Below are 15510 nucleotides of genomic sequence, written 5' to 3' on the forward strand. Positions count from 1 at the left end.
TCAGTTGACTCATTCACGTTTGACGCTGGGGCCCCCCTCGTATCTCCGCCCATGGCAAGCAGAATGGCCAAAAGAGTGACCTGGGAACGAGGGATCAGGTCAATGAGAAAAAAGAGATAATGAACCTTGTCGGCGGAATGCTTTTCCCGTATTCAATGCTATTTCCCCCAACATTTCTCCGTTTTTGAATTCAAATATTTCTGTGAATATTGTACTCAAAAACAGGGACAAAAAAAAAATTTCCAATTGGGTTTTTGGACACACGAAAAAGGTAGGAAAAGCTAATTTCTTCATTTTAATTGCCATACAACCCTTAGCGTCACGAATGACATATCTGAGTACTACACGTTATTTGGATATTTTTTCCAACTGGAAGTATGCCTCTAGGAGCAACGGTTCGCCAATAAAATGTCATATGTCATACCCTACCTATGCATTCTGTATACTGTGACCACGGAAAGGTGGTCACTGCATGACTCTTCATCACGAAAATAGAGGGTTCATTCTTCGATAGGGAGAAATGGGGGGTGGGGAAGAACTCCAGCAGCAACCCTGGGGATGTTTATGTTTCCCCTTATTTTTATGAATGAACCTCTCTTTTCATCATTAAGGCCATACAATGTCAAAGGCCATCTTTCCGTGGTCACACTATACCTCTGTAAGACTCAATTACATTGGGCGAGTTTACAAGCTATTTTCCGGCGAGTAAGTCGCTGGCGAGCGAACCGGTTTCAACTAGCGCAGCGAATTTCAATTACACAGGACTAGTAAAATCGCTCACTAGAGATGAGCGAGCAACTCTTTTTCTTTCCCTTCCTTTTCTGCGAATTGTCGTCTTCCTCTTTTGTTGCGAGCCAAAGCGAGATTGAAAAAAAGTAGCCACGCCCATATTGCACCCGAGAGATGACAAAAACGCCGGCGAGTAGCGAGAAAAGTAGCCTACCCTTTAACTTTTCTCGCACTAGCAGAGCGAGCGGCGATTTTACTTGCTAATGTTATTACACATAGCGAGTTCAGTAGCAGCGAGTAAAAGCGCAAGCGAGTAGCTAGTAAACTCGCCCAATGTAATTGAGATTTTATTAACCTGAAAGTTTTTGGAACAACAAGGCTTTTGAAAGCTTTCAAAAATACCAATAAATGTAACAACAGAGAAGATCGTTGGTCAAAGTAATGCACGCTCTGTGCTTCAGGCAAAGCCGCAAAAATGCAATAAAACTGGTAGGAACAATTCATTATAAGCGATGGGAGGCATCTGTTTTTGTTCGTTTTTCCATTTTAGTTGGAAAGGATTATTCTGGTGGCCGGTTTTGTTTTTGTTCAGTGGAGTAGCGCCATCTGTTTTAAAAAACTGAAAAAAAATGGCGTTACCAAAAGTGTGCTTGCACGTGTCCTTTCTCAGTTTTCGATGTGTTTATCCTAATCATTACTGGCGGTTCCCGTATTTGATCTCGAATTACAGTCGAATCCCGTTATAACGAAAGCCAAGAGACCGGAGGAATCACTTCGTTAAAACGAAATTTCATTATAAAGGAATTCCAGGTTACCTAGCATTGTTCCTATGTGAACTTATTTGGGGGATTAGAAAAGTGTTCGTTAAAACGAGATTTTCGCTGCAACAGTATTCGTTAAAACGGGATTTGACTGTATAATATTTCTTTGTAGGAAATGCAGTCAGCCGAGTTATGAAACATAAAGGACATTTACGTCGCCATCTGCTGATGGGATAGCAAAACATTATAAAAACAGAAATGTACATCGTTTCGCCACCTGTGACGGATAACATTCGAGTTTTTGAAACACATCAGTAGACAACAGTATACTTGAAGGTTCTTTGTTTCAATCAAGAAATGTATTCGCTTTGTTTTTAAACGGGAACACTCTATTACGATTTAACTGATTTCATTCGTTTTTTCTTTATTTGATTTCAGTTTAGTTTAATTTTTTTTCTTTATTGGAACAAGTGCTGCCATCTACTAGCTCAATCAAGAAACCCAAGGTGTTTTCGACCTTCACTAGATAGCAGCATGAGTACTTCACCTCCATGTTTTTTTTGTTTCGTTTTCAAAAATATCATTTTTCATAAAAACATAACAGCACAACATTCAAAATGTAAAACACCCATAGAGACTTTGGAAAAGGTTGCTACCATATTCATCACCTTTATATTTAATAATCAATTCGTTTTTGTTTTTCACAAATATACATACTAAGCAACCATATTTCCAAAAGTCCTGTATAATGTTGTGATTCCAGTCTTTTGTTTACGTTGCTCACCAAACATTACATTGTACAAGAGATCGGGAGAAATATATATGTTTTGATTATTTTTCAACCATTACAATTGTAAATAATCGGGATAGAAGCAAATTGTAAGATGTATCATCCGTCCAGAGGTGGCGTTAGAGGCGGCACTGATCAGTTCACGTGGGATTCAGTTAAAACTGATAAACACAGGGAAAATTATCTAGGTATGACACAGATTTTCTTTAAGTACAGTGAAACACCCCTTTTAAAGGTCATCTCCCCCCCCCCTTTTTACGATCAAATACATTGAAACCCCTCACACCGGTGAGACAAAAAAAAAAAAGTTCGTAAAAGGTGGGTGACCGTTTATCAGGGGTCTGAACAAGTGCGGATCCCGTGGGAGGCGGCGATCCCAAGAAAGAGCCGAATAACAGTGGGAAAAAATTGTCTGTCCCAAAAAATACGGGACGATTCGTTGCGCTTACACAGTATACCGCTTCCCCCGCTTGGCTTCCTGCATATCGCTTGGCTCCACTCCATTCGCAGCCAAAGATGTCTGCCTTCGCTCTATTTGCAGCTGAAGATATCGGCCACCGCTTCCTTTGCAGTTGAAGATGCCTGCCTCCACTCCGTTCTCAGCTGAAGATATCTGTCTCGGCTCATTTGCAGATGATGGATACCTGCCTCCACTAAATATATCAGCCTTAGCTTCTCTTATTCACACCTGAAGATGCCTGCCTTCACTCCGTTCACAGCGGAAGATGTCTGCTTTGGTTTCATTCGCAGTTGAAAATGTCTGCTTCAGCTTCATTTGCAGCTAAAGATGTCTTCCTCGCTTCACTCATAGCTGAAGATGTCTGCCTAGGCTTCATTTGCAGCTGAAGGTGTCTGCTTCCATTCAATTTGCAGCTGAAAATGTCTACATTTGCTCCGTTGGAATCTGAAGATGTATACTTCCTTTCTATTCACAGCTGAAGATGCCTGCCTCTCCTCCATTTTAGTTGAATATATCTGCCTTCGCTGAGATGCAGATCCAGAGAAGGTGATAGGAATGACCGTTCTCTCCCCCAAGAACTGAATAATATGGGAAAATTTGTCTGTCCCATAAAATACAGGACGATCTAATGAACTTACACAATTCATATTTCTCATCACCTCGTCCTGGATTCATGCCCGGATCTGAAATGCATACTTTTATTGTACATGGGAAATTATTATTTGGCCATAAAGAAGGGGGGGGGGGTGAGCATTAAAAGTGGTTTTTACTGCAATAACTTCTCTTCTGCAAAATGAAAGTATGTGTTCCAGACCCGTGATTTATGGTCACCCCCCCCCTTTCATGAACAAATATTTTGGTCCCACTGGTATTTGCAAAAGAGGGGTTTTACCATATATGTACATTAAATTTAATGTTTAGGTGTATAAAAAGTTTTGTGAGTGGTAATGAAAATTTTCACACTAATAACCTGGCATTTATACTATGAGCATGCCATTTGTCTCACAATAGGGCATTCGTTGATGGCGCCAGTTGGAAGATGGCAAAAAGGGAAAGATCTCTCTTGGTATGCCAAGGAAAGGAAATCTGAAAATGATGGAGATAAATCAGCAAAGAATGAAAAGATGGCCATTAAAAAAGCTGAAGAGGAAGCCATGATGATTGCTCTGTGAGTATTTGAAGATCTATTTAATTTGTGATTCCTCAAAATTATTTAATTTGTGACTCGTATTTGCAGCTTCATTAAGCTATGTGTGCGACTATATGGCCAAACCTCTCTGTGAGGAGAGCAGGGTTGGCAGGTTTTTGACACATGGCAGTTTTTGATGGTTTAAACCGCAGTTTAAACTATCACGTCAAAAACCTTGGTCAAAAACTGTCAAAAACCTCAAATATTGCTTTTCGATATAAAAATTCCCATTGAAAATGCACACGTTAATTGCATGTAATGTTTAAAGTGACTATGTTATACAAAGAATAAATATTTAATAAGATTCTAAAATAATTTTCTAGTCCCGACAGAATAAATTTGGACAATATATGGTTTTTTTTCTTATAAAATTTGAATAAAGCATAACATAAACATTGAAGGGAAAACTGTGGAACGATTTGACATTCTTTGATTCAAGATGATTCTTGACCTTCCAAAATTTCTTCAACTGCTTATATACGCATATTGATATAAACATCTGCTGTACTCTTTTTACAACAGATAAGTGTTTAAAAAAGTTTATTACATCATGTATGTAATGTTGATTTCTGTTATTATTAAATTATCTAGATAACCACTGATACTTAAAACAATACTCTTATTGAACATAATATTGAAATATATCTAGCGATCAAAATACTAAATTGTAGAACTAAAATGTCATTTAATTCGGCAATGCTAGCTTGTAGATGTCAAACTTGGTTTATTCTTACTTTTGCACTATGATATAGTACATTTACTAGTATTTATAATGCAATGGTTTTCCAATTGAAGCTGTATTCAAACATGCAAAACAAATGCTTTGGGTATCAAGTCTTGTCAGCTCTGCTTTGGTTGAAAATAATCTTTAAAGCTCTGTGAATTTATACACACTGATCTAAGAAATTTTTAGGTGAAAATAAATGAGTTTAGTTAGTGCATTAACAGTGAGTGAAAAATTTTATATGGAATAAAATTTTGGGCAGATCAGAAAATTTAAAATATCAAAATATATATTTTTCGTCAGTAATTATAATTCTGAATATAAAACCCTTTAATCTAAATAAAAGTAAGTGTTTTGTTATTTAACATATCTATCAAGTTAACAAAAACTATTTGACATCATTGACAGTAAGATTTTGATAGTTTTAATACCGAGTTAGTTTCTGGGGTCAAAAACCTAACCCTGATGCCCTATCATACATATTTTGAATAAGCAGCTCTAATCCACTTAACAAATTGAACACAGGTAATGAGTAGCTTAGATAAATAAACCATAAAATTATATTTTATATGTTCTAGGCTCTTATGTTGAAGAATTCAAAATTGCAAATTATAATTAATATTTTGTTTTAATTATTGTAATAAATTAATGTTTAAAAATAAAACATTGTAATATGCCAAAAAGTAAGTTTTTCATCATGTTGTACACCTATTATGTTCAAAACGTTATCAAAAGGCATTCATTTAGGTTTTTGACGGTTTTCGACAGTTTTTGATGGTTTAAACCAGTTTTTGACAGTTTAAACCAGTTTTTGACGCTTGTCATGTCAAAAACCCAACCCTGGAGGAGAGAAAGCTATAATATAATTGGGGTGCAGTGGTAAGATGCTCATCTACCACCATGAAGGCTACCATCAGGTCTGTAAGTTCAATCCCAGGAAAGGACATAGCTGATAACTTCTTGCCCTACCGAACCTGAGGTGATCACCAATAGAAGGTGTCTCAATATGTAGGCCGTCTAAAGAGTTTCATAGGCCCTGGGCCAAGTGATTTTTCTGAGGTCCCTGGTAAATACATGCTTACTCTTGAAAATTTCAACTAGATCTTGTTTTTGTATGGCCCGTCCGGTTTGGCCCATGCATTAAGACAGCACTGTCAATATGCGCGCTTTTGTCCAAGACAGTTAATGGAATAACAAATAATTGCTTCTTATTAAATCGCTATATGTCTGTAATGTTTGTTAACAAAATAACAACTGCTTTTTAAAACACACTATGGCTTATAATTCTTATAGACATTTCCCGTTTAAAATGTTTTTCTGCTTATAACATGTTTTATTTAATCTCTAAGGATAGATGTTCATTGTTTCTGTAGTGTAGTGGTCTAGCACACTCGCCCTGTTTTTGAGGGGATGGCTGTTTGATTCCCTGGGGAATTTTCTTTCCCAAATTTGTCTTTGCATCAGCCAGCTGTTAAAACCTTTGTATGAATAGCGGAGAGTGACATTATATATCTTCAAATAAGCATTCATTTGAACAGTTTTATTTGTTAAAGCAGCATAATCTTAACTGGTTTTTTTTTTAGATTAAAGTCACACATGTTCAAGTGTGACTTTAATTTTTCATCAGTCTGTTTTATTCTAGCTTACTCATTCTTTGCTGATTTCCAATTGAATTTCTCTCACATTAGTAATTTTGTATTTGCAGGGGTCTCAAAGAGCCCAAAAAAGAAGACAAGACATTAGTCAAAGAGGTAATTAGCTAGAGATATGTGTCTTTTGATTATCATTTATGAAAAATGAAATCAATAGGCCTACATTATTCTTTTTTTAAGCAAAACTAAAATTCTTATGAGAAATATATAATATGCAATCAACGCTCGTTATAACAACCATTCTATTATTTTGACTGGTAGGATAAGTCCCAAATGTTTTCATAGAACAACTATCATATATGTTTTATTTTTTATATAAGGACCCTCCCAATATAATGCCCCATTTGTAACGGGACGAGAAGGGGGGGTTGTTACATCGAGTCTGGATTGTATATGGGTGATTCTCAAGAAATTGGCCTAAATTGTGTCCCCCAGCACATAGGCGGAAATAGACTTGAAAGTCTGGAAGGGGCACTGTCATTATTGCTAGGTGGCATGATGATGATGATGTCGATTCATATATAGACATATACATTAGATCAGTTGATTTCACCTTTGATGCTGCCCCCCCCCCCCCGTATCTCCGTCCATTCCCCGGCAGTTTGCACTGAATATATTTGACACAGAACTTTTATTTTTTCAGCACTGTCTATGTATATTCCAGTTTCTGAAAAGTCACCGCTCTATTTTTAATTAGATTATAGATTTAGATTTTTAAAATTTGCTTGAACAAATTTTCATTTGTTAGGGAAATGTCTCTCTCTTGGCTGTCTCCAACACATTTTTCAAATTTTAAAATGATAACCTTCTATCTTAAAACAAAAAAAAAATTTTTTTTTTGGGCTAGTATACTTTTATATTTCATCTTTTTTACAATTTTAAATATTTTTTTACCAACAGTTTATAGGCGAATGAAAATTTCCTCCAGCTTTTTTTTCCATTCATGACATTTGGAAAACATATATTCGAGTTCTACATCAGTTGCCACCTTCCTGTCAAATTTCGTGTTGAGAAGGTAAAGAAGAATGTAGCCTTGAACTTCCTTTTAAATCAATTGGAATTGTAAGTTAATCCACAAATAAGATTCAATCAGGAGAGGCAAGTGCCTTTATTAAAAAGTCTTTTTCCTGGCAATTTTTTTTTGTGAGAAATATATAATTGGAAATTATTTTCACTTTTTTTCCACATGTTTCACTCCAGAGAATTCTATTATTTCTGAAAAAAACCTCATGTTTTCAATATGCTTATTTTTTGATCAGTGTTGCAAAACATGTAAAAATGTCTTTCTCTTGGCGTTACCCAATGAGAAGTAAACAAAATCCAAATTTCTTGGTTGCAACATCAAGCTGCAGTTATGTTTCATCTAAAGACTGGTTTGAGAGTGCATCTCATACTTCAGCAAAACAGAGGCAAATTATAAATCTGTTGTCCCCTATAAAACTAATGAAAAAAGAGCGAGAAACATAGATAATAAAAGAAATCAAAGCGCAATCGACAAAGAAATTGCTCAGAGTATCAATGTTTGTCCAAACAAATTGAAAATGAGTCACCAAAATATATGGAACATGTTGCGATTGTCAAGCATAAATATCAAGTTAAGCACTGAAATAGGCAAAATGCCTCGTCAGATTTGCCTATCTCTTGACATGGTGAAATTTAAATTAATTTTTTTCCACCATTTAATTTTGAACAAACTTCAGTGTTGGCTATATTTTATTTGTCAGCAGGTAAAGAAGTGTCCCTAAAAAATTTTTTTTTGGATTTTTTTGATTGACATTTATTTTTGACAATTTTTTTTTCATTTTTGTCCAATTTCATGAGAATGACCCTTATAATAGTGTTGTTATATGTTATATGCACTTATATATTAATAATATATGTATCAATAGTGATACAATATTGACATTAACCACCAGGGTGCTTGCTCATTAGCTACAGTGCAGTTTACAACTTGTGTTTGCACTGCATAATAAATTTAAAATATATGTGGTAGGGCCCTGATTATATGACCATCTGATGGTGTTACGACTCATATTGGAATCGATAGTGTGAGACTGAAAATTATATTTTTAAATTTTCCACAGAATTTGAGCAACAAATCTAAGTGTGCCATCAACAAGAGAGTGAAAAATTAACATTCTCTCAGAGGAGTCAATTTAGTAAAATATTTTAACTAGAAATGAGAGGTTCATAGATTGTATTGTTTATACCAGAGATTCTCGAATGTTTTACATTTGTGGTCCATAGGAAACTAGACTGGAATTTCAAATACAGTTGAATATTTAACAAAATGTGATAAAATTGACAAAAATGTGAGCTTTCTAGTACAAATTTTATTATACTATACGTTCATTGTGGCTGGCATGTATTGAGGCATTTTTTATTTATTGTAGGATATAGCTGAAGTTCTGAAAAGGAATCAAAGTGACAGAGGTGAAATGAGCATCGAAAGAATAGGAGGACTTGGTGTTGAAAGGTTGTTTGAGATATAATGCATAGTCAATTTAGCCCATTCAAAATAATTTGCAACAAAGTGTTCATTAGTATTATTTACATTTTTTTTTGTCTAAGTTATGAATCAACTATTAGATAGAATGGTAATACATAGGTGCTAATGCTTCCGATTCACCTGGAAACCGCCTAATGTTTTTTTAGTCTTATTAAAATCCAGTCTGAAACGCTCACACAAAATTTTTCTGAAATTGGACAGTCAAAATGATGGGAAAATATCGGAATATGCCAGGAAATGGGGATCATAAAATCACAATAAATCTATATATATATAATTGATTTTCTGTCTGTGTGTGTGTGTGTATATGTTCTCTATACAAATCTACAATTTTAGATCGATCGTCGCCAAATTTTGCATATATACCAAATGGGACTCGACTTGAACGATAGGCTACTTTAAAATTTCGTCAGCCCAGGGCAAATGCCCCAAATGGGCAAAAAACTGTCCGGCAACAATGGTTTTTGAGCCTCAACAATCACTTTCGAAGCGCTTACTTTGGTTACTGTGGCTCCCTAGCAATGCGTTTCAGACGTGTATATGCCTTTACAACGGTTTGTCACTTCTTTAATCCTGTTAGTATATGTATAACAGTTTATGCCTTTATAATGGTTGCCACATTTTCAATATACTCTCAGTAATGAGGCTTTTTGAATAGACGTCATAATCATCATCAGCATCGCTTTGAGAGTCAGGAAAAGGGTGATCCTCATAGAAATCAGTGATAAAATTGTCGATTTTACTGTAGAAATGCGGAAATTAGTGGGATTTTCCGCCCCATCAATAATTTTAAAAATTGTATTGAATTCTCGATTTTTGAAATATTCAGTTCGCTTAGCCCAGGAGATTAAATATGAAGTAATTAGCAAAACCTATACTTTTGAGTTGGATATTCGAGCAATATCATTGATTTCATTTATATCTTCTCAAGTATGAAAATTAATGTCTCCATATTGTCTCTTTTGATATTTATTTGCATAAATTCATGTGGGTTAGGATATTTTAAAATTAGTTTTGAGCCCGTGAAAAGTGCATCGAAAAAATTCCACAGCTTTAACTAAGGATTTTTGGAAGCTGGAACAGACAGATGGATAACTTGAAGTTCAAAGGGGGAGATCGAAATACCTAGCACCCTTTAAAAAAGAAAAATATATATATTTATTTTTTTACGTTTCTTTAAATCTAGATTTGTTTCTTTCATGAGTCGCGCAGGCAGTCGTCATATTGGTGAACTTAGACACGGTTTGCATGTCCCTCAAAGAAAGAGGTAGATATCACGTGATCCAAAAAAGCCTCATTGAAAAAAACCCGGGCAACGCCGGGTATTATGGCTAGTAATATATAAATGGGGTCACACTATGCAATCCCCCCAAATTCCCCCTTTTATATTTGTATGGCATGCTTTCTTCAGCAACAAGATATTTTGACACAACAAACTGCAGATATTTCTGTACTTTTTCTCTAATATATTTGATTGGAAATAGGCATCTATGACAATAGATTTCTTTTAAAAGCTAAGAGTAAAAAGATTTTTTAGCACTCTAACTAACTTCCCCACGAATATCATAAATAGGCATAAATTTCATGAATAACTTCTCCCCCCCCCCCACCCCTGAACTTTCCCTTCTGGGGAAAGCATATTCCCATTTTTGAATGAAGCCTGCATCTTTTATGACTTTTCACATAAAAACCTCCTTTTGATCTTCCAAGTTTGATAGAAAATGTGATAATTATGAAATTGTATTTCCAGTAAATAGTTGACTGGAATCTAACATTATAATTCGACACCATAGAGGAATTTCTTTCATTTATCTATTCAAATTCGTGATTTTATAGTGAAAGAATGTCAATGATGATGAACAGACGAACAAAGAAAAGCAGTGATGGAGTCACATTTGAAACTGTCAAACTGAATGACAAGCAGTCAAGAGCTACTTGTGAGCATGAGGATTCCAAGAGGTAAGAACTACTTTTTCACTTTTGGTTTTTTATTTATTTCCGGTCATAAATCGTTACTGAGATATATTTGACATGTGAGAGAAAATTTTCATCAATTGATATGAAATATTTAACCACTTTACAATCAAAGACATAATACAGTCAAGTCCCATTATAACAAACTTCAAGAGATTGAAGAAATCACTTCATTATAAAGGAATTGTATATTTTTTACGTTGTTCCTATGTAAACTTATCTGGGGAATTAGAAAAGTTTTTGTTAAAATTAGATTTTCACTGTAACGATATTCGTTAATACAAGAATAGACTGTATTGCATCCAAACACAATAAATTCAAAAAAGTTCTTTGTTTTCTTTTCTCTGTCCTTATCACCGTAAAGCTTTGTTGCAACCCTATGGAAAAAAATAGTTATTTTTATCTCTGTGATGTGTATCCTTCTACATACATCTAAAAGTGAAAGAGAACAGGTAGGTGAGGGGGAAAGAGAAATCTACTGTGTACCTACTCTATTAGCTGTAAGTATTACAGTAAGGGATAGATAAGAGTATAATAGATAAGTATCTTTCTTTCTCTCTCTTGTATACTTATGTATTATACTGTTTTCCTTTCATTTGCTTTTTTTTTTCTTTTCTAATTTTTCTTCCCTTCCTTTTTCTAATTTGTGGTTGGGTTAGGAAAAGTTTACCATATTTATCACAGATTTGTCAAACAGAGATTATCCAAATTTCTTGCTAATCACTTTTAAGCAAAGCAGGTGAGCTAGAATTGAGCATAAAAACTTAGTTATGCTCGACAAAGGCTTTGAGTCTATTTGCTCTTGGATGCATCTCTAGACAAGTCAGGGGTGGCTCGAGCTTACCTTCCATCTGGGTGCAAAACCTTGTATTGCCCCTAAAGAAGACACTTGCGGAAGGCTGACAGGGCTTCTCATCTTTCAGTGGCGTGACACATGATGACAGCTTTCAGGTCTCAGTGGAATCTCTTGATGGTTCCATTACTTTGTGGGTGGTAAGCAGTAGTACGCACTCTGTCCATGCCCAGCAGCTTCACAAGAGATTGGGAGAGTTTAGATTCAAACTGATAATCCATGTTTGTAGTAATGCATTCTGCAACACCTAAACGGGAGATCCAATTCGAAAGGAAAGCAAATGACACAGTTTCAGCAGTCTGATTGGGAACAGGAATAGCTTCCGGCCATCTAATGAATTGGTCACTGCAAGTCACAGCATACCGATTTCCTTTAATTGATGAAAGTGGACCCACAATGTCAATATGGACATGCAAGAATCTTGTGGAAAGTAATCCGAATGCACCAACATGAGAATGTGTGTGATGACCAACTTTTGATCGCTGGCAAGGGATGCAAGTTTTGCACCACTCCTTGCACTCCCTTTCAAAAAATTTCCAGATGAATCGTCTGCGAAACATTTCAGCAGTAGCTTTGGCGCCAGGATGGGAGAGGTTGTGCGCTGAATTGAAAATAGCACAGCGAAAAGTTGAAGGCACATAAGGTCTAATTGAACCAGTGGAAACATCACACTGTGGAGTGACTTCAGAAGAATCGAAACTCACATTGTTTTCAACTCAAGACCTGAGCCCATTTCACAAAGTAATCACAATTCTTCCTCATCCTGAGTGTGACCCATCTCGGTGAAATCAATACTAGGAGATATTTCAATTTCCGATATTTTTTAAAATGCTCGGCTGCTGCATTTCAATCACCCATTTTTAATCAACGCAACTTTTATTTAAAAAAATATTTTTACAGCTGTTTCTGGTGTGCCAGAAATAGGACAAGAAGCTTAATTCTTAATTTGCGTGCCTTCATTTGACAATTCCAAAAAAATTACTATACGAGAGCATCAAAATGCACCTTTGCACCTCATTATAGACTGCATTCTTGTTTCTGGTGTTACTGTCCCAAGCTCTGTCTTCTCCCTTAAGTTTTCTCAACATCTTTATCAGTAAGGTATGGCTCAAAACTATGATGTCATGTGCAGAGGCTTATTTACAGAAGGGCTTAGCAGGCTATAGCTTCCACCCCCAGGGTAGCAAATTTGAAAAATAAGTGGTCAAGAAAATTATTATAATGGGAGAAGGGCACTAAAATTTCCAAAACTATAAATCCCTCTCTTCCCAGAGAGGGAGAAAGACTAGGTCGGTGAGTGACCTAGAGTTTGCAAACATGTGAGTGGCCAAAAGAGTTATCTATAGAATTTGCGAGCCTGTGCATGACCAAAACAATGTGCAAGCATACGAGTTACCTAAAGAACAAGGTGGCCAAGTCTATTAGTGACCTAGAAAGTTTGTAAGCATTTGAGTGATCAAAAAGTGAACTAGAAAGCAAGGAGATCATTCAAGAGGTAAAGAATGACAGAAAAAATAACTAAGGAACGGAGGCATGTTCACAGGCTGAGCGAGCTATAGCCCGGCAAATTTAAGAAATAAATAGTAAAGAAAATTACATTAGGAGATGAGAGAAAGGCGGCAAAATTTTTGTAGCCCACAGTCAGCTAAACCATAAGCTGCCTCTAGTCATATGAATTTTTAGCATTGGAAATTTTAAAAAAATTTGGTGTCTAACTAAAGACTAATCTGTCGCCCAGCTGCATCACACCCTTGGCGCTTAAGCCGCCTCTGAGACCAGTACTGTTCAAAATAATATCCACAAAACCTTCTTGATTCTCAAGATGTTCTTAAGAATGGGTCTGTAAAGAGTGCTTCAGGAGGAACAAATAAGAAATTAGCATGAGCTTGTAGAGAAAATCCACTCATTATACAACTCTCTCAAGCAATTATGTGATAACATATAAATGTCATTGATTCCCTCTGTATTTTGTCAAGCTATCCTCGGGTGAGTTCACATTAAAAATTATACTAAATCAGAGGTATTTGAAATGATAGTCTGCAGTTTCAGAACATGGCTGTTCATTGTATTTTCATTCTAATTTCTGCTATGGCTTAGCCCAGGAAGAGCTCTGTTGTGAGGTGGGGGGTCTTTTGAGTCTAGATCTTTTCAATTGCCAACTGCTGGTCCGTAAAAACTTTCTGCACATTGTCGAAAAAAGTTTCACCCAATATATAATAATGAATAAATGCTAAATTCCAGATTCATGAAAATGAAATACTGTCTCTAAAATTTATTATTATTTCTGTTTTCTCCATCGGCCAATCTACTATTTATTCATCTTTTGCCAGCCCCCAAATTATTTCCCATGAATTCTTTTACATTTTATTCCGGGTCATTTTATTTCAAATAATGTTGGATCATATTTATTGTGATTTTGTCCAAAATGTCAAATTCTATTAACTTTTTACATCCCATAAACAAAGGCATTTAATTTTTAATACTTGTAATCTAGCAATTGCTTAAATATTTATCTGGAAGTGGTTTGATTGGTCTGATTAAATTACTTTGTAATTAAATTGGTTTGTATTCAGCAAGAAATTAAATTTGATTTCTTTTACATTTATTTATTTCCAGCCACAAGAAATCCTCTAAGAAACATAAAAAAGAGAAAAAGCACAAGAAAAAGAAGAAAAAGCATAAAAGAGTATCGTCAGATTCTGGTTCTTCAGACTATGATGATGATAGATCTCGTAAGCCAAAATATGAAACTGCAAAGAATAAACCTCATAGAAAGAATTTAAGAAACTCTCATTCAGACTCTGATTCAGATAACAAAGCAGAAAGATCTATGCATAGAGCTGATGCTGTCGATAACCAACCACATCATCGTTTGGTATCAAAGAAATATTCTGATTCTAAAAAGATGGTTAAGAGAACTCGTCATGATTCTTCAGATGATAACACTGATGAAGATGTTTCGAAGAATAAGAAGAGCACTAAATATAGGCACTCTGAGTCTAGATACACAAGAATTGAGGATGAATGTCACAGGACTGCCAAAAGACATGATACTTCAAGTTCAGAAAGTGACTGAATATACATAAGAGATCATTGTTCATTTATAAAACATCATTAAAAGTTTTAATTCTGTATTTCATTTCCTTTTTACTTATTGAAGCATGTTTTGTGTGATTTATCCAGTTTTTATTCATACACATATCCTATTACTTGGGATTTCATTTTTATTTTAAGAGCTCTATTGTATCATTTTGTAGAAGTATGACAAGACTAAGAAATGTTTTTTTAAATCTGTCGACACAAAGAACTTTGTTGAGTATGAAGACGGTAATTAGGGCCACATAATTTTTATCCTTCCTCAAGTTCATGTGTTTAATCTAACAGAAAACGTCTTGATTCTTCAACATTCCTTTCATTATTATATTTTTTACCTGTGTTGATTTGTTGTTTTCCAGTTGGTAATTTGTTACTGTATACACAAGTGGTATTCTTATGTGAGCAGGATAGTTTTCACCCCAACGTTTTGCCCCTGGCGTGTTTCATTCCCAGTACATTTCACACCTGGAAATTTCACCCCGGACATTTTTCCTGCCCCGACCATGTGAGTGACCGTATGAGTGAATGAATGACCATAAGTCTGCCCAAGATCATAAAAGACTGCCCAAGTGAGTGGGTAAGTGATTGTTTGAGTGACCAAATAAGTGATATGGTTTAGTGACTAAATATGTGACCGTATTAGTGATCAAGTTAATGGCTGTACGAGTAACCAAGTTAGTGACCATAAAAGTGACCAAGTGAGGGGGTGAGTGACAGTATGAGAAACCAATTGAAGAGTGAGTGAGATAGAATGAGTGAACAAGTGAATGAGT

At 35.4% G+C, this 15510-nt stretch overlaps 1 protein-coding gene across 1 annotated transcript; it reads left to right on the forward strand.

The window, feature by feature from the left end:
* Positions 1 to 2251: 2251 nt before the first annotated feature.
* LOC149067482 (uncharacterized) lies at positions 2252 to 14775 on the forward strand. Its single transcript, XM_089252710.1, has 6 exons — positions 2252 to 2468; positions 3752 to 3908; positions 6359 to 6404; positions 8699 to 8781; positions 10651 to 10773; positions 14258 to 14775. Exons 1-6 carry the CDS (start codon positions 2375 to 2377, stop codon positions 14715 to 14717), a joined length of 963 nt encoding a protein of 320 aa, XP_089108836.1. The 5' UTR covers positions 2252 to 2374; the 3' UTR covers positions 14718 to 14775.
* The last annotated feature ends 735 nt before the right edge of the window (positions 14776 to 15510 follow it).

Source organism: Pholcus phalangioides, unplaced genomic scaffold (assembly GCF_987345545.1).
Source record: "Pholcus phalangioides strain wild (caught in Gottingen) unplaced genomic scaffold, Ppha-v1.0 ptg000030l_1, whole genome shotgun sequence".
NCBI classification, from domain to species: domain Eukaryota; kingdom Metazoa; phylum Arthropoda; class Arachnida; order Araneae; family Pholcidae; genus Pholcus; species Pholcus phalangioides.

Bases quoted from the DNA above. Each gene is read 5' to 3' on its own strand.
- LOC149067482 (XM_089252710.1), top strand. From the start codon at position 2,375: ATGTATCATCCGTCCAGAGGTGGCGTTAGAGGCGGCACTGATCAGTTC. The intron at 2,469-3,751 runs GTATGACACAGA...GTCTCACAATAG, and splicing joins ACACAGGGAAAATTATCTAG to GGCATTCGTTGATGGCGCCA. The intron at 6,405-8,698 runs GTAATTAGCTAG...TATTTATTGTAG, and splicing joins ACAAGACATTAGTCAAAGAG to GATATAGCTGAAGTTCTGAA.